The sequence below is a fragment of the Nicotiana sylvestris genome, chromosome 6 (assembly GCF_000393655.2).
Source record: "Nicotiana sylvestris chromosome 6, ASM39365v2, whole genome shotgun sequence".
Lineage (NCBI taxonomy): Eukaryota > Viridiplantae > Streptophyta > Magnoliopsida > Solanales > Solanaceae > Nicotiana > Nicotiana sylvestris.
In genome coordinates this window covers 61,935,565-61,955,360 of record NC_091062.1, presented here as the reverse complement: position 1 = coordinate 61,955,360, position 19,796 = coordinate 61,935,565, and the positions used below count along the sequence as shown (strand labels likewise).

At 41.8% G+C, this 19,796-nt stretch overlaps 1 protein-coding gene across 2 annotated transcripts; it reads right to left on the bottom strand.

Annotated features, from left to right (window-relative positions):
- Positions 1-898: 898 nt before the first annotated feature.
- On the bottom strand, positions 899-19,501 carry LOC104231515 (acetolactate synthase small subunit 1, chloroplastic-like). 2 transcript variants are annotated; one of them, XM_009784530.2, is made up of 12 exons: positions 19,203-19,501; positions 18,568-18,781; positions 17,705-17,788; positions 17,548-17,616; positions 6,137-6,220; positions 5,875-6,027; positions 5,171-5,257; positions 4,247-4,351; positions 4,012-4,134; positions 2,807-2,959; positions 2,183-2,248; positions 899-1,369 (listed from the first exon to the last, which is right to left on the bottom strand). In XM_009784530.2, exons 1-12 carry the CDS (start codon positions 19,430-19,432, stop codon positions 1,286-1,288), a joined length of 1,452 nt encoding a protein of 483 aa, XP_009782832.1. In that variant the 5' UTR covers positions 19,433-19,501; the 3' UTR covers positions 899-1,285. The 2 variants fall into 2 exon arrangements, with proteins under 2 accessions (XP_009782832.1, XP_009782836.1); XM_009784534.2 differs by lacking the exon at positions 5,171-5,257.
- Between the last annotated feature and the right edge of the window lie 295 nt (positions 19,502-19,796).

Below are 19,796 nucleotides of genomic sequence, written 5' to 3'. Positions count from 1 at the left end.
TGCTAGAACTCCAACTCGCGGAAAGTTCCAGTATATTATGTTGGACCGGTATAGTATACTAGGACTCCAGTATAAATATACTGGAGTTCTAGTCTACTTATGCTAGAACTTCAGTATATTATATTGGAATTCCAGTATATTATACCGGAGTATTTTTTGGATTTTGAACAGTGTTTTCATTCAAATTTATCTTTACATAAAAAATGGCTAAATTTTGATTACTTTTAAAACTGTGGCTAAATGACCACTTGTAAATCTGACTATTTTTGAATTTCTCTCTATTTCACTTGAGCAGCAACAAAAATTGTTAATAATTTATCTTTAGCCTTTTCTTTTAATAAATATTACTACAATTTTTTTGCCTTTTTATTTCAACTTTTCTTTCTTTTCCTTATCCTTTTCTCTCTCCTCTTTCAACACCATTGCTAGCGGCTGCTCCACCAATGTTTCACCACTTAATCAGACTTAAACAAACAGAAGTCTGAACCCAAACCCAAATATGTCTAAAAAAAACTCCATTACTGGTGGAAAGAAATTCCATTAAAGGAATGAAAAAGAAAGAAAATAGAATTAGAAAAAGAAAGAAGATAGTGATTAGGAAAGAAGAAGCTAATCTGGCTTCTGTTATTTGGATGACAACATAAGCATATGCTGCAAAGGGAATGAAAAAGAAAAAAGAAAAAAGAGCAAAAATGTAACATTTCGTGTGCAAATCACCACCAAACATAGATTTTGGTATGACTTTTCAAGGGGGCATATATTCTACTTCCAAAAAGTCCAAGGAGGTAATAGGACACCTGTGAAAAATTGGTGCGTAGTTCAAACTTCAAAATATGACTACAGCCTGGGAGGATCTATGCCTTTTTCCATAAATAAAAGGAAAAAGAACAACTGCACGTAGACATACAATCTAGATGTTTTATATCACTTTCAGATTTAAAAACCAAAAATGCTAGTCATATTTTGCTTGTAATTCAGATGACGATGTCAATCATTTTCAGTGAAGCTTATTGAAGAACCATCTCTGCTAAAGACTAAAGGTGAAAAGAAAAGAGCTGAATGGTCTAGGTCCGTCCTTGTTCATAGAATGGTCTAAATGTACCCTATTCATTTTAATAAACTTGCAACTACCTAAAGCTAAAAGCATGCAAACTTGACTTGAAAGCCGCAGCGTCACAGCTGGGGCACGAGACCATCTCCGTATCAAGCAACTTGATTCAGCCATCCATGTTCACACACATTCCGCAAAGAGCAGGCATTTTCCTTAGGTTCGGGGACTTTAGACTTACAAAGGGTATGAATATCCTCGCAAGTACTTCGAATCCACACCTGATTCACGTACCAGCGCCAGACGTCCTGTTCGCGCTACCTGTTGGATGTATATCAGGACAGAAAGCTTAGCCTCCAAAAACACAACAAGGAAATTGCAAATGAAAATTAGAGGTTTCATGTGGGGCCGATGAACATAGAGCTTTTGGGAAATATACAGAAACTTTGGTAGTACGATATGCACCTTTTTAGCCACTGTATGAACTTGGTCATTATTAGTCATTTGGTGGGCTAAATAAGGAAACACAACATCATCTGTTTCCCTATGGGTTGTGGATCTGAAAGTTACTTATCAGTATAGCATTAAACTCCATTTATTTTATTTCCGGTTTGCGAGCGAATAGTTTTATCCTCTATATAGCCATATGGTGGCCAAATTATCTCTCACATCCCTTTCTCCCCTTCTCATGTTTCCCACTTCAAATCTCCTCCTTTTGTCCCTTTCAGGTGTTTACTCAATGTCTAACGACCTTATTTTTGCTCAATTTAATGCCAAAATTTCATTCTTAATAGGTGATGTTAAAAATCTCGTGAAGAAAAATTTACAGATTATATAATACATTTAGGTCAATGGCGCCTCTTCACAAAGGTTCAATTCTTATTGCCTTCACTTCATGAACTGAATCATAAGCTGGAATCCTTACGTTGATCCCAGTTCCCTTAAATCTCATGAACCAAACAAATGAGTGATACACTCTAGTAAAAACCAGTTATTGCAGTGACCCTTATCCCTTTGTATCACAATTCCCTTTACATCACAATCCCTGTACTTACCAGCTCATTTTGTGCAAGCTGCACTGCATATTATGGATAATAATTTTGATATTGAAACAATATTATTGCAGTAACTGACCTCACAAATACCATAAGGCTCTAGTAGCCGCTGCAAAGCAACCATCTTATGCAAATCTCCTGTAAGCTGGAAAAAGCAAAGAAAGTAATAGTTCATTATAATGGCCAAGAGAAGCTTCATCCAACATTAGATAAAATTAAAGGTCCGCCTGGTTGGTTCATAAACTGCAATTGAAGTGCATAAAGAGCTCTCATCCAGGCTTTTTTCTTCTTCAGGACAAAGCTTAAGAGTGCTACTCTGTACAACATAAAGAACCAAGAAACTGATCCATCATCTTATATTTGATCCACAATACCCACGGTAGCTAGAGGGATCAAATTGGAAATGGTGAAAGATTGCATGTTCGTAAAAGCAATAGTTGGTTCATGTCAACTTTATTGAAGTGCAAAACCTTATATAAGTGATCAAGCATCAGCCCTGAATGATGTATACATGTCCTGTAAACTAACAAGGTGGGAGTTGGAGGATGAAGCAGGCACATTTGAGAGACCAAAATGAAAGATCAGAAATTTAAAAAATACAATGTTTCTTGCATTAACCACTAGGCATACCATACACCCATTACCAAAGACAATCAAGTCCAGAGAGGACAAACTAAAAATACTAGTGTAAACAAATCTTTACCTCAAGAGTTATAGTGTGGTCAGACACATCAACAGCTTTTGCTCTGAAAATGCTGGCAATGTCAAGAACATTGCGACGCGCTGCAGCATTCACAGCAATCTTTATCAACATTAGTTCTCTTTCCGCAAATGGGTGGTGAGTAATATCCCGAACCTGAAAGGATGTAATAAATCAAAACCGTTTATCACTTTCTGCTCGTTTGCATGCAAATTAACATCGCAATCTTAGATCGATAGGATATCCTAACAAGTTATTGCATGGAGCTGGACACCAGTATTGGGTTAAGACAGTAATACGGATTATTTGGCTCTTGGCTTGGAAAACAATTATCTTTATTTGTTTCGTTTTAGATGTTTGGATCTGGTTCTGGAATTGATTTCTTTTTTTTTTCTTAAAAAAGATACATAGGATTAAGAATTTTTAAAAAGTCTAGAAAAAAATGCGCTTGCTCTTCTAAAAAAATTATAAGAATCAGCTATTGCATTTTGACTAGAGGAAGTAGGTCCAGATAAGAACCAAAAAATAGTTTTCTGTTATCGGAGAAACTACTTCAAACCATATTTGTTTTAAAAATTAGACAAATTGGTCCCTTGTTAGACATGAATAATTTCAAAATTAAGGGATATGACATGATAAGGTGCATGCCACTGTATTTCCACATCCACCTTTTTGTTTAGCCCCAATCACATAAAAAGAAGTAGAAGGGGTAAAGGTCATTCAATTGATATATTCTGAAGATAATAGTCATTAAACATCACAACGCATAAAATCACTCAGAATACTGAAAGGAATAACATGCATATCAAATCTAAAGCATACACATTAAGCTTATAATATGAATGATTACATATACATCAACTGTTAAATAAATCCATGAGCAGTTCAATACTTGAGGAACAATTTCTGGAAGCCACACCAAAAAGAAGAAAAAGAAAAAGAAAACACTGCAGTGCTTAACCAGGTGAACATATTAATCTATAAAATTCATACTCAATTTGGAAAACTGTTTTCCAATATTAAACATATTCTGTCACAATTTTGTGGAAAAAAAATGACCAATAAAAAATCACCATTCTTACACCACCGCACTTCCCTGCCTCTCAGGAAATTCTATAGTGGACAGCCATTTTTAAATTGAAACAGTACAAAATCTTCCATCGGATTGGATGTTGTTGAGCAAGCGCTCATGATAGATGACTACTTACCTCATGAATATCAACCAACTTATATAGTTGCTGCACCAACTTGCTAACTGACTCATCTGTGCCAGGAACAACTGTTGTAATACGAGAAAGCCCCTCAACTTCAGCATGTCCAACAGCTAAACTCTGGAGAGGATAATTCAATACATTTAAGTACAAAAAAAAACCCTACAAATGAAAGACAAAAGGACGAGGAAACTTGGGTTCTGTTAAAAGAAGCGCAAATATTTGAACATACTTGGATGTTATACCCTCGTCGAGCAAAAACTCCGGTGACTATGTTGAGAACTCCAGGAGTGTCATTCACAAGCATTGACAAAGTATGTGAGCGAAGCCCACTTGTCTGGAAGAATTAAGCCAAGGGCTAACATAAGCATCACTTGTAAGCAGTTTTCAATTTAATGGACTAATCGTCAAGACATAAAATTCAAGAATGAAAAGGCTAGCAAAAGCTGTTCTCAATCTGGAACATCCTTAGAATTTGCAGCATATTATGGGCCATTTCCCCATGGAAATTATTCAAGCAAATATCAAGAAAAAGAAAACTGCGACAAAATCTACATCAATAGAAAATGCAATCAGTGAGAAATTAAGGAGGCAAAGCTGTAGTTTTTTTTTTAAACAGTCAAATACAAGTTGTACAGATGACATTTCATATACGGTGCTTAAAATCTGATCAACTTATTTTATCTTAGCCCCGTTGGGGTAATATTAAAACTTCCCCAGATGCATTTCAGGCCATCCTAGTCTCAGTGGTGGCAAAGATGAAGAGATCAAATCATTCCTTCCTTTGGTTCTTTTATTATAGAGAGCAAAAGCAATAAGCCAGCCATATACAATACAAGGAAAATGCAATATAACAAAAGGATGTTCTTTGGTTTTCCAAGAAATTCAACAAAGCAGGCAAAATTTAGATTTCAGACCAGCCCTCATAAATTGCACAATTAAGTTCATATCTTTTACAGGCTATAGAGAAACAATCATGTGATTTATTTGCATCTAATGTCAGGCAAGATGGTCTAATTCGATCTACTCAGATGACAGATTCCCTGGAAATACTGAATAAAAAAGGATGTAACGTCAAAACCTTCATAAATATGAAAAAAATATTCATCTAGAACGGAACAAAGGCACCTTTGAGTTACAGTTTACAATTTCTTACATCTTCATCATTGAGAACACCCCAGTGAGCATCAAGAACTTGACTGACTCCAGAGTTGTCATCTGTCTCAACAGGATAGACATCTCCCTTCGTTTGGCAAAAAGAAAGTGCATCCAAAGTCAGATATTAAGGCTACTTTTTTGGTTTTTTGGGGGGGGGGGGGGAGGAGAAAAGAGTTTAAAAAGGTAAATCTCAAATGGACCTTGCTCATAGAGGCCCAATTAAATGACCCCCTCCCCCCCCAATCCATTAGTGAATGACTAATAATATTATGCTCTAGCTGTTTTAAACCATACAACTAGTTACAAAGATGCATTTTGTGAGTATGCTTCCTGTATAAGGGACCATGATGCACTAAAAAGTTACTTATAGAAAAGGAAGTTACTAAGCTCCAACAATTCACAAAAGTACACATAAATCAAACGGATACATTAAATTCCTTTAAAAGTTATTGAGCATATTAAGATTCACATCTTGCAATCTTGACTATTTCTTTTGTAAGCTTATCAAAAAATAAACTGAATTCTAATGATTGAAAGAAAATGAATCATATAATTTTTCATCTCTGAGTAAATTATGAGTTGCTGACAAATGACAATTACCAACTAGCAATTGCCTGTGTATGAGGTAACTTGTAAGTTCAGGAAAGAAACAAATTATATGTTGCTACAAAGAAACAGGCACAATCCATGTAACTTGCATACCTCAGCCATAGACATAGATTCTCCATTAGGGGTCCTCTTGATTGTCCTCGAAATAGTACCAGCAGACATTGCACCTTCAAGATCTGGGTATGATGCTGCTGAAAACCGCCAAAAAGGAGCAGATTCCCCCATTTTTTCCCTTCTCAAGGCAATCTATGTTCAAATCAATCATGTGACGGTGATTACTTGAGACACAACTTTAAGAAGCAAATCTAGAAAAGAATATGCAACTCAAAAATTATATGATTTCCTTTCAAGATACCTTCCCAGTGCGAGCAATTTCTCTAATTCCAAATTTACTTAAGTTCCTCTGAACAGCCACCATCTTCCCTGGATCTCCAGTTACCTGTTTAAATGATAAGCATCAGAAAGACTGGATCGACTTTGGGTTAAATATACTTTAACTGTTCAACCATGTCATGCAGGAAAGTTAAATGCTACTCGCAACAACTAAAAGCATGAGAAAACCACAATTTGTCAGTTCTAAAGCGTGTTTAGCAAAATACAACCTCAACGCTTATTGAGACGACAAATACATGTGTACGGCGAAATCGGGGGGACCAATTTCTCGTTGATAAAGTACTTCAGAAGATCGCCTCGGAGGCTCGAGACCTCGAGCCGGGTACTTCCCTCAAGATCTGTCGACACCCGGCCTGGGGATAATGTTGGCCGAGACCCCGACGAGCATGGGAGGCTTCCGAAGAATGCATCCGGAGCCGGTTAAGTCTACCAGGGCAGTCTAACGCTGGTCTACGTCTACATCATGAAGCTAGTTAGCTGTCCCATCCCGCTTCCTTTATCATTTAACGTACCTTGTACTAAGTTTGGATTCCCCCCTCTTATAAAAGGGGAATCATTGGCACTCTGTAAGCAGGTCGCTCCAACTATTCTACATCAGATCAATAAACATCTCTCTCTTTTCTCTCTAACTTATCGCTCGAGGCTACCTTCTTCATTTATTGCTTTCATACTTGTTCTTTATTTATTGCTTGATATTGGCCATAAAGAGCCTCCTTTTAATTATATCCTAACTGTTAGTCCCTTCCCGGTTACCCCCGATAGCTCGAGCTCGAGCCCAGGCATTGACCTCGAGGCCCCTCATCGGTCAGTCCGAGGCCCGGACGTCTAGCTCCTCGGTTTGATTACAACCCCGTTTTAGTTCGTATTTCATCGTTAAGCTTCACGTATCTAGCATCAACTGCCTTAAATACTAGCATAAAAATAGATCACGTATTTTTAGAGTCCCATTAACAAATTTAATTGTTATTACCATTTTCACGGTAAACAGTTTGGCGCCTACCGTAGGACTAAAAATAATAGTGATTATTTTCTTGCTGGTTTCGTTACACAACGCAAGTTATCTTTCACACTTTTTCTTGTCCAAGATCTTCGATTTCAGGTCAAAATGTCTGGTTCGGTAAACAGAGTTGAGAACGACAACCTTGAAAACCACGGAGAAAATGGTGTGGCTGTTCCAGTCGTTGGCGCGCCACCGCAGAACCCCGATAACACACCTGGACCGATTCCAGCGGACGCGGATTCGCAAGACGCGCAGCAGGTCGACGAAACCTCACACACCGACATGAGCATACGACATGGCGACCAACAGGAAGCCCAAAAGCCCCAGCTCGGGAAGAACACGAAGTTAGTCTTCATGTTATTTTCGAAATGTTGCAGGCACAACAGTTGGCTATCGCTCAGTTGCAAAGCCACCCCAAGGCTCCGAGCACAGCAGCAGCGGAAACAGCTCCCCCAGCTGAACAGGTACCATGGAGATCAAGCAATAACGGATCGATAGCCGACCCTGCCATCGTAAAAATGCTTGAGGATCTCACCAAAAGGATCGAATAGGGCGAGAAAATGATAGCAGCCAACGACAAGAAGGTCGAGACCTACAACTCCAGAGTCGACCAGATCCCAGGTGCACCCCCGGTCCTCAAGGGTGTGGATTCGAAGAAGTTCATACAAAGGCCGTTCCCCGAAGAAGCGGCCCCGAAACCCATTCCAAAGAAGTTCAGAATGTCGGAACTCCTTAAGTACAACGGGACCACAGACCCTAATGAACAAGTTACTGCCTACACCGGCGCGGTAAAGGGAAACGATATAAAGAATGACGAGATCGAGTCCGTATTGTTAAAAAAATTCGGGGAAACACTCTCGAAGGGGGCCATGATGTGGTATCACAACTTGGCTCCTAACTCCATAGATTCATTCGCCATGCTAGCAGACTCCTTCGTAAAGGCACATGTCGGTGCCATCAAGGTAGCGACGAGGAAGTCCGACGTTTTCAAAATCAAGCAAAGGGAGAACGCGATGCTGCGGGAATTCATGTCTCGCTTTCAGATGGAACGGATGGAGCTACCGCCAGTCTTCGACGACTGGGCAGTGCAGGCCTTCACTCAAGGTCTGAACGAATGAAATTCGGTGGCTTCAAAACAGCTCAAACAGAATTTGATCAAGTACCCGGCTGTGACCTGGTCAGACGTCCACAACCGGTACCAGTCGAAGATCAGGGTCGAGGATGACCAGTTGAGAGCCCCTTCGGGCTCAGTATACCCGAACAGGCTCCTGGCAAAGGAACCAAAACCAAACAAAAAAAGGTATCAGCCGTACATCGAAGATAGGAGGAACGCCCCGAGGCGCAACCTACCTCGCAATGATCGGAGAATAGATCGAGGACAGGATCCTCGAGGGCTCACCAACAGAGCCAGATTCGATCGGAACGTAGTGCCAACGGGTGCGCCCCACTTGTTAGAATACAACTTCAACGTCGATGTGTCGGACATCGTGTTCGCCATCAGTAAAATCAAAGACGCCAAGTGGCCCAAGCCTATATAGTCGGATCCTTCGCAAAGGAATTACAACTTAGTATGCAAATTTCACAACACGCACGACCACAGGACCGAGGATTGTCATCAGCTACGAGAAGAGGTAGCTCGGCTACTTAACAAAGGGCATCTCCGGGAATTCCTTAGCGATCGAGCCAAAAATCGGTTCCGGGAAAGGGAGGCGACCAAGAAGAACGAGGCAAACGAGCCACAACATGTCATCCACATGATCATGGGGGGCGCCGATGCCCCGCAGGAACCCGTAATGAGAAGAACGAAAATAACCATCACCAGAGAAAAGCGGACCCGAGGATATATTCCCGAGGGCGCCCTCACATTCAGCGAAGAAGACACCGAGACCTTGTCTCAACCTCACAATGATGTGCTGGTAATCTCCTTCCTTGTAAATTCTTTTCAAATAAAACGTGTACTCATAGATCCAGGTAGCTCGGCCAATATTGTCAAGTCGAGGGTGATAGAGCAACTCGAATTGCTCAACCAATCGTGCCCGCCAATCGAGTCCTCAATGGATTCAACATGGCAAGTGAAACAACGAAAGGAGAAATCGTCCTTCCGGTCACCGTGACCGGCACGGCCCAAGACGCCAAATTCCATGTCATCAAAGGAGACATGAGGTATAACGCCTTATTCGGACGACCGTGGATACATTGCATGAGAGCGGTACCGTCCACCCTTCACCAGATGATGAAATTCCCAACAAAGGACGGAATTAAAACCGTCTACGGGGAACAACATGCGGCAAGAGAAATGTTCGCGATACACGACCTGGCACCAACGCTCGTACCTCCACCCTTGAATAAGCCAAAGGGCGATCGGGCCTCACCCTCGATCAAACTTGACGAAATGAGATAAAGGACCATACCGCGTCCTCACCTTGGGCGATTGTAATAAATCAGCCCTCATGACTGAAGCGTATCAATCCTCGAGGCGTCGCCGGCATATCTCACTTCAAGGTACGGCCATCTCCCTTTTTTATTTCGAATTTCGGACTAACCCTTATGCAGGCACTCGATCGGAGCGGTCAGAACGCTAACATTGCTCGAAGACCTTAGGGTTTTAAAAGCACCCATTGCACTCTTTTCCTACGACCGAGTTTTTATCCCAAAAAGAAGGGTTTTACCGACAAGGTTTTTAACGAGGCAACATCTGCGTGCTACCTAAGGGAAACTCAACAAATGCTCCAAACTTCTTTTGCAGTCAACTTTGAACGTTGGGGGGCATTCCCCCGGGAAGCCACCCGCTCAGAAAAGTCATGAAACGCCAAATGGGGTCCCTGTAGGAAAGTAATATACCGGGCCAAACATTCAAATGAACCGTGTCTATATAGCCGGGCTCCCGTCGGCAAATACGTGTACTATTGTACCGAATAATCAAAGAATATCTTTCACCAAAAACATCTCATAATCCGAAGAAAATTCAGCATGTTCACAGCAAGGATCCCTCCATCGAGTACGTCCCGAAATACTCGGAGACTAGCGTCAACAATTTGATACCCGCATGGCCTCAGGGTCGGGACTCCATGCTCATAAGCTCTCAATGAGACAATTCCGAGCTCACGAGTAACGGCCTTCGAGCCTAAGCAAACTCGATGATTCGGAGACTATCGCCAATAGCCATTCGCGTAAAAACCCAAGGCCGTAAGACCCCAAGCGGACAAACTCGGTCTAGCGAGATCTATTTAGCATAACAACGAAAACTATAAGATCTCAACATGCACGAAAATACTGTAAGACTGAGGCATGAAAAAACATCAAGACCTCAATAGACATGAAAATATTATAAGACCTCAACAGGCATGAAAATACTGTAAGACCTTAACAGGCGTGAAAATACTGTAAGACCTCAATAGACATGAAAAAACTATAAGACCTCAACAGTCATGAAAATTTTGTAAGACCTTACTACAGGCATAAAACTCGATCCCGAAATTTAGGCTATATGTCGCATTTGTAAGACTCCCGAAAGGGCATACCCTCGATGTAGACACCTAAACTACCACGCTCGGGATCATAAATGGCTCCGGCCAAACACAAATGACTACGGTCAATACGGCTGCATCAGCCAAATTAACGCGACTCGGGGACGCCCGACCATCGCTATAAAATCACAGGTCATTACTTCGAAAAGAATCGATTAAATAGGCTACCCTCGACAGGCAAACGAGCTTCGACCATGTCAGCTCCAAATCACAAGGCTTCGAGCTACTCAACCTATAAGCTAAACCTTCCGAGGTGCTCGAACATCGCCGCAAACGACTTGAAATCGAGGTTCTTCCCGAACCGACGACGGGTCAGGCAAAATTATTTCAAAAAGTCCTTAACGAGAGGAAAACAAAGCCTACATATGCCTAAGGGCAAAAGCGTAAGAGTCATTGTCGCCAGCCAAACGAGCCTCAGGGCCACATACTAAAGGGTCGCAACGACCAAAAACGTAAGAGCAACTGTCGCCAGCTCAAAATTTGAAAACTTGAGGGTCAAATGAGCTTGAGTCGTAACCCGATTCGGAGACCGAATCCAAAATAGTTAACTATACATGCCTAAGGGCATAGCGTAAGAGCCATTGTCGCCAGCCAAACGAGCCTCAGGGCCACACACTAAAAGGTTGCAGCGACCAAAAGCGTAAGAGCCACTGTTGCCAGCTTAAAATTTGAAAACTTGAGGGTCAAAGTGAGCTCGAGTCGTAACCCGATTCGAAGACTGGATCCAAAATAGTTAACTATACATGCCTAAGGGCATAGCGTAAGAGCCATTGTGGCCAGCCAAACGAGCCTCAAGGCCACACACTAAAAGGTCGCAACGACCGAAAGCGTAAGAGCCGATGTCGCCAGCTTAAAATTTGAAAACTTAAGGGTCAAAGTGAGTTCGAGACGCAACCCAACTCGGAGACTGAACCCAAAATAGTTAAAATATAAATGCCCAAGGGCAAGGCGTAATAGCCATTGTCGCCCGCCCGTGCAGACACAAAAGCTTGAGGGTCGACTAGGCTCGAGTCAAAACCCGACTCGGAGACTAAATCCAAAACAGTTGAGCAAAGCATAAGAGCTCCAACGCCAGCTTACACTAAAGGCCGCATCAACCGAGCGCGTAAGAGCCTCCGGGCTTGCCTTATGAGCTCCAGGGCCATATCACAAATCTAAGAATTCTCACCAACTCTGAAACCGGTCCGCCTGGCCGAGAGCAAAGCAGAAAGGGGTACAAAAGAAACAAAACCTCGAGTTCTTTGTTATTTACAAAAAGGTGCATTCCCCATCTACAAACTCGAAGGCATCGGGTATCGCATGTGAAGTGGCAAAGTCTACGCCCCGCCCCCGAGAGTTACGAGCTATCAGCCTCGTCTTCATTCTCCTCAACATCCGGCAAGTGATCGAGCATCACGCTCGTCCGCCCTCGCTCGAGCCAGCCCTTCCGGAAGAACAAAACCCCTGGTGCCGATCTCTTCAAGTACCCTTCTTCAGGACCTACAACGAACATATTCCTCGATCCTCTCTTTACGATGGAGGGCCCTCTTCAACTCGGCTTGGGCATCAGTAGCGTCCTTCAAATGAATCGCCATCTCCTGATCAGCCTTAGTCCGGCTCAATGCTGCTTCAGCCCGAGCATCAACAATCTCAGCCCCGACCTTCGAAAGTTCGAACTCGAGCTTCATGATCATATCCGCTTGAACTAAAGCGTTGTCACGAGCCAAGTGGAGTTGGGCCTCGAAGGCAGGAACTTTAGCCAAGGCACCCTTTTCTCTTCCGAAGCTTAGGCCTGCGCCTGAGCCCTTAGCTCGCCCCAGTCATCCCTGATTCGGTCGTCTTCACCTCTAAGGCGCTCCAGAGCCTCCGTCTTTTTCTACAACTGGGATAGGCGAAAAGTTAACCCAAAAGGTTAAAAAGCGAAGTGCATACCCGCTCAGGACGAGAAATTACATGCCCCATCAAGTAGCTCTCGTAATTCGAGCTCCGGTACGCCTCATACCGCCAGTACATCAACTCAACTTCCTTCTCCTCGCAAAGGAGCCTAAGGGACATACCCTCATCCAGGGCCTTCCAGAGCCTAGCTCCACAACGAAGCAGTCCGAACTCAGGCTTGTCGGAGGCCTACAGAAGAAAACTCAGTAAGAAGTATAAGGTGATAGCAAGAAAGGAATAGCGCAATGCTCACTATGATATTTTGCTTCCCATCTGTCCCAAGACAAAGCTCGCCACTCGCGCTCCTCGAAGGACGAGTGGGCCGCCAAATCCTCGGGCCAAGCCTGGCAGGTCGAGAACGTCGCCCGACGCCCGTAGAACCAGTACAGAAGAAGGGAGGAAAACACAACAACTAAATCCGCTCTCGCCATAGGCAAAACTGGTAAAGCACGGGGCGCATCACCTGAGAGTATAGCTCCATTCTCCAACAAATAATACGGGCTCCTAAGGTATAATGCCAGCAGTCAGCACCCGGGCAAAGCGACTTGTCCATACCCAATCTCTGTTGTCCTCAACGACAGCAACGAAGGGCGTAATCAATCGACACCGTGAAGTCAGCAGACCCAGATGAACCCGAAGGCCGGGGGCGAAGCTCTCTCCTCCCTATTGGATAAACCCCGACATAGCCGCCATAGCGGTCGCAAAGTTGAAGAACTAAAAGGCAAAGAGATGTACAGGCGTGTTAATGCCAGAATGCCGAAAACATGGTGCAGAAAGAAAATGGCAACTGCTTAAAACGGGGTAACCCCTAAGAAGGCGGAAACAACCTTATTTTATATGTGGGAAAGGCGGCAATGATTCGCCTACCTCAAAGCCGGTCAAGAACGCTAGCCGATAACATCCTCTCCAGTCCCAAGGCAGTACCCGACCTCAAGGACCTCCGTCAAGGTAAGGCTACGCTCCAAGGGGCTACAACGCCGTCGCCAACACAAGGGTGGCACCCGGCTTCGAGAATCTCCATCAAAGGGAATCAGGCTCTGAAGAAATGAGCGTTTTTTGAACGTCACGCGTATGGACCTAGATCCGGGTGCCGTCCAAGGTCGGACAAACCCTCTTTCAGAATCTATCTACAGCACCATAAGGCTATTCACACTAAAACGCGCTTCCGGGTGGTCCGAGTGCGAGCAAGTCTTCGCTCGGAGACTGCTTTCAAGAGATCAAAAGCAGCCCCCGCCCACGGATCCCCGAGCAAATTTCTTCTCAAAGGTTATTACAGAACTCAAATGGTAAGTCACGACTCCGAGGCCCAAAACATTATTCTCATTTTTGCGCGAAGTCAGGGTCCCAGCGGCCCGAGTTTATCGGCCTTATTCAGGTTCAATCCAAGGAATCACAAAAAACCCCGCACGAAGCCGTTTTCATCAACCGAAGGCCGGAAGGAATACTCGCATCCGGGTTCAGTATTAGCAACAACAAACAGGATCATGCATTCGGAGTCTCCGCAAACATAAAGAAATACGGCAAGTATCAAAGACAGGAGTCAAGAAAATATCCTTATATTCATAAATGTTTGCTTAAGCTGGCCCTCGAGGGGTCCTTACATATGATTACAAAAGCAAGGGGATCCTTACACAGGAACAAAGAGGCGGAAGGGTGTGCATACAACAAAAGCCTAAGAATCTAGCCTATTCCCAAAAGTGCGTCCTTAGTAGCGACATCTTCGGTATCATCTCCTCGGGCGCGCGACCTCAAAGACAATATCTTCCAAGCCCAATCCCCTCGGGAGTCTCGTCTCGACCCTCCCGGAATGGCATCTTCAAAAAGGAGGATATAGAAGAGGAAAGCGATGGAGAAGAGCAAAGTGACGAAGGAAAAACCGAAAGGAGACAAGAAGCGGCTGGGTGAAAAATTTGGCTAGTATGAACTCAGCCAGTATTACTATATAAAGCCACTTCTTGAGACGTTGCCTCGGCCTGGGAGGCGATAGCTAGTAGAAAGTGCCGCCATACCCCAAGGAATCCAAAGGGGGTGTAATACGCCAAGCCGAGGAAGGAGGGGGAGCAGCGGTGTATAATCCAAATACTTCTTCGGGTCGGAGGAAATCGGTCCTCTGCTTCATCGCTCCGAGCTAGCGGAGACAACAACAACAATAACATCAAGGCAGCACAACTTCGTCCGACCAGAGAAGGTTCGGGAGACAGGCCGTAGCACGCATGATGTCGCCGTAAAATCTTGAGGCCATGGGCCTCAAACATAGCTAAACAGCACGGAAGAAAGATAGCAAGAAAGGAGGAAAGGATAGATATCGGATGATGCTTGGATAAAAAACTGGTCATAAAAAAGCCCCATTTATAGAAGGGAAGGGCAAAATAGCCGGCGACGCCATTATCGCCCTCGAAAAACGTAACGACAGGCGCATTCAATGCGTTCATGGGAGCTGAATCAACGGCAACATTATGACCCTGATGAACGAGAAATCACGACACGTCGAATGGCCCTGAAAAAGCGAAACGGTGAAACGTTTCGGCACTGATAAAGGGTTGCGTCATCAACACGACGTCATTATGGGAGCCCACAGAGTGGAATGTCAAAATCGTTTCTTATCGCTTCTCTCTGAGAAACGCGGAGACTATCTGTGTACGGCGAAATCGGGGGGACCAATTTCTCGTTGATAAAGTACTTTAGGAGATCGCCTCGGAGGCTCGAGACCTCGAGCCGGGTACTTCCCTCAAGATCTGCCGACACCCGGCCTGGGGATAATGTTGGCCGAGACCCCGACGAGCATGGGAGGCTTCCGAAGAATGCATCTGGAGCCGGTTAAGTCTACCAGGGCAGTCTAACGTTGGTCTACATCTACATCATAAAGCTAGTTAGCTGTCCCATCCTGCTTCCTTTATCATTTAACGTACCTTGTACTAAGTTTGGATTCCCCTCTCTTATAAAAGGGGAATCATTGGCACTCTGTAAGCAGGTCGCTCCAACTATTCTACATCATCAGATCAATAAACATCTCTCTCTCTTTTCTCTCTAACTTACTCGCTCGAGGCTACCTTCTTCATTTATTGCTTTCATACTTGTTCTTCATTTATTGCTTGATATTGGCCATAAAGAGCCTCCTTTTAATTATATCCTAATTGTTAGTCCCTTCCCGGTTACCCCCGATAGCTCGAGCTCGAGCCCAGGCATCGACCTCGAGGCCCCTCATCGGTCAGTCCGAGGCCCAGACATCTAGCTCCTCGATTTGATTACAACCCCGTTTTAGTTCGTATTTCGTCGTTAAGCTTCACGTATCTAGCATCAACTGCCTTAACAACTAGCATAAAAATAGATCACGTATTTTTAGAGTCCCATTAACAAATTTAATTGTTATTACCATTTTCACGGTAAACAATATGATATCTTGGTAAAACTGGAGGTATTGCTGCAGTTTACTCAGCCATGAGTAAACACCATTGACATACATTGATAAGCTAAAGAAATTCATTTGGGCAAAGGCAAAGGAGGATTGCATGTTTGGTAGATTAGGTCATGATTTTTCTTTTTCCCAAAACTTAGTTTCGTCTTTCTCTTATTTGGTACAATAATACTATCTTGAGATATAAAATATACGACACATTGTTTTTATTACTATCTTGGGATATAAGATGTGCAAAAACATTGTTTTCCACGATTTGCGTTGATATTAGCCCTCTGTGCATGTCCTGATTTTCACCTCTTTTTGCAGCAGAGGTGAAAGTCTCCACACTTGTAGAAATACGCGATGCTTAGAGAAGCACTACTACCAACTTCATCAATGGAAATACATGATTGACCAGATGACCACTGCTGGAATCATAGTACAAGATGTTGGAAAAGCATAAGAGAATCAAAGGACCCCACTGTGATTTCTCCTATATGCCAAAGCCTTGATGGCAGAATTAACCAGTACATGTACTGCGGATCCGGGTACCAGGTGGAATGGTCGAAGTGCAAACTAGCGTGGCGCAGATAACACTACAACAACAACATACCCAGTATGATCCCACAAGTGGAGTCTGGGGAGGGTGGGGTGTACTTCCATCTTACCCCTACACAAGGTAGAGAGACTGTTTCCTATAGACCTTCGGCTCAAAAAAAGCTGGCCCAGATATTAATGTGATATTAATGTTACTGGAAAAAGAATCCATTGGTAGATATGACAGGAGACTGACATACGATCTAATAGTCAATGTGAGATGCTTTTTGCTTCATAAGAATGAAACTTACTGCTATCAAATGAAAATCAGGTTCACAAAAATTACCTTGATCATCAGAAACCATTTGGAAAAAAAAAGAAGGAAAAAGTCACAGCTCCGAGATATGATCTATTTGTTGAGAATAGATCAGAAAATAATCTTATCTTAGATGGAGTACAAGATTTTATCTGATCTTACCCCGGTTTGTTTTCCCGAACGGTGATTTTATCTAGTTTTATCTTTTAGTTAGAGATCAAATTTTATCTACTAATTTGAGGTACTCTTTTTCTTTAGTTACGAATACAACTTTATTTATTCTAGGAGTTCTGACTATTTACCATTCCTACTCTATATATAACACCCTTACATACTTTCTTGGGAATAGACTTGAAAAATACTGATGAATTGATATTGGTAAAATCTCCCTCACTATTCTCTCTTATTCTTATTCTGTCTCTACTTTTTGTCTCTCTCACTCTTTTCTCTCTATTTATTTTTTCTCTTTTCTCTAATTGTATTCTCTCGTTGTTCCTATTTTCTCCCTTCTCCCATCTAGCCCGCATTACAAACTCCATAACATTATAGTTGTATAATTACCAAATACCAGTGTTTGTACCTATGCAACAAAAAACATGTCAGACATTTGGCATCCAATTCACAAGCATCGAGTTTAAGAAAAAAAAAAAGATGGATTCTGATCTATGTCATCAATCCTCACCTCAATAGTCAGAGAATGATCAGATATATCCACAATTTTTGCCCTGAAAACGTCCACCAACCACATAACCTAGAAATGATCGAAAGATTTGGACCCATCATAAAATAATAGTAAAATGGTAATACGGACAATGTAACTCCAATACTCCAATAAGAACCTCTGTGCGGTATTTTGGATCGGCGCTGATTTTAATAAGCATTAATTCACGTTCAACTTGTGGATCCTTGGATAGATCTTCAACCTGACCATCAACTTTTACAGATTAAATCAAAAGTATCAAACACAAAAAGAAAAGTAAAAAAGGAGCGGAAGGAAGAAAACCATTACTGCGTGACCAGCTAAAGCTTGACATTATAAAGGCTCTTTGAGTAATAATTTAAGCTCTTTTATCAAATTCACTTAAACCCAGCTGATTGAATCATGAATTAGTTAAAAGTACTAAAGACCTTATTTATAACCATAGCTGAGATCATTTGCATGGTTTTGAGTATCAAACATATTTCAGCTTTTGAACATCATTTTCAGAAAAAGGAGCAATGGCATGTCCATTCAATTGACACAAATCTATAGACCAGAAAAAAGGTTATTCGAACATTAATGACATCACTTTAATTTGGACGCCACATGAGAACAATCCAGCAAACTAGTAATTTATCTAATACTCATTACCAAAAAGGTAGGTTTTGCTAAATCAAAAATTGGTAACACACCGTACTATGACCTCAATCAAAACATACAAGGAAGATGTTAATTTGGTTGCAAGCTAACTGTATGGAAACTACAAATCCAAGAGATTAACATGATTCACCAAACAAGCAGCTATAAATGCACATTCAATTCATTACCCACATATTTTTTAATTCTCATGTTACAACTGAAGCACATAATATTTTGTCGTGCATCAAGCAACCCCTAAATGGTTGACACTACTATTTCTAGTGCGTAAAGAGGAACCAAGACCTGAGTGCTTAGTCTAACAGCTTATAGATTAAAATACCATATGCAAACCAAAGTAATCACCTTGATCACATTTACAAGCTTTTGTAACTGTTCCATAACTTGCTGTAACACCCTTTCAGTTCCAGAAACAACTATAGTAAAAAGAGCCTTGTCCTTGTTTAGACCAACAGCAAGAGACTCAATGTTGTACCCTCTTCGAGCAAAGACTCCCGCAATACGATTGATCATTCCACTTTCATCACCAACAAACACTTGAATCGTATGGCGCCTAGTCCTGTAATCACATCTCACATGCATTTACACCAGCATAACTTCTTAATACTTACACTCACTTTCAGCTTTTGAAAGACTTATTTTCCCTCCAGTCCATTTTGTGTGATACCATTTGACTGGAGTCTAAGACATGATTTAGACTTAGGTTTGTATAAGTAATAGTAGAAGAAAATATTAGACAAATAACAAAAAAGAAAAAATATTAACATTGAAATCATTGTATGGAGGTTAAATTTGATTAAATTATTAGTACTTGTGAAAACAGTAGTTTAAATATCTAACATCTTAAAACAATTTTCAAAAAGATTATCATATAAGTTGAAAATAGAAAAATTTAACCACGATTTTCTGTTTGTAGTTTCCAATCGTTATAACAGTTTTTTCTGCTCAGACATTGACAAATGCAAGCTAAAAAAAATTACTTTTGTCTGATGGAAGAGTCGAAAGTTGTGAGAGAGTTGTCTTCATTTGCAAATGTTCCATCAGCTTTGGTGGCAGAAATTACAACTGTTTTGGGGTTTGAAAGGAGAAATTTTGGTTTCAAAGTTGGAAATTGAACAACTTGGGAGAAACCCAAATGGGGAATAGAGGAATAGAGAGAAAGGAAGGGTTTATTTAGAGAGCTGTTGAAGGGAGTTGAAACAGCCGCCATTAACAACAGAGTTTCGTTGATTCTAATTTAGAGAGGTTAGAGGATGAATCGTTTTCGTTGATTCTAATTTGGTGAAAAATGAAAAGATAATTCCAATTTATTTAAGGTGGGGTCACAGTCAACTATACTTTAAAGTTTAGGTTAATATTTAATGTTTTTTTACGGGAATTTCTTTTTTTTTTTTTGATGTTTTTTTTTGTTGGGAAATAGCAATTTTGATCCTCGAGATATTGCTTTATTCAGAATTTAGTCCGTAGGCTATCCAACTGAATACATTTGTCCTTCAATTGATTCATGTGTGTGATTTTGATCCTTGAAACTATTTAAAGTTTTAACAGAATCATAATTTATATTTATATCTATA

Excerpts from the sequence above, each read along its gene's own strand:
- LOC104231515 (XM_009784530.2), bottom strand. The coding sequence starts at position 19,432 with ATGGCGGCTGTTTCAACTCCCTTCAACAGCTCTCTAAATAAACCCTTC. Across the intron at positions 17,617-17,704 it reads ATCCAAAATACCGCACAGAG|GTTATGTGGTTGGTGGACGT; the intron begins GTTCTTATTGGA and ends GATCATTTCTAG. Across the intron at positions 6,221-17,547 it reads ATCATTCTCTGACTATTGAG|GTAACTGGAGATCCAGGGAA; the intron begins GTGAGGATTGAT and ends TCATTTAAACAG.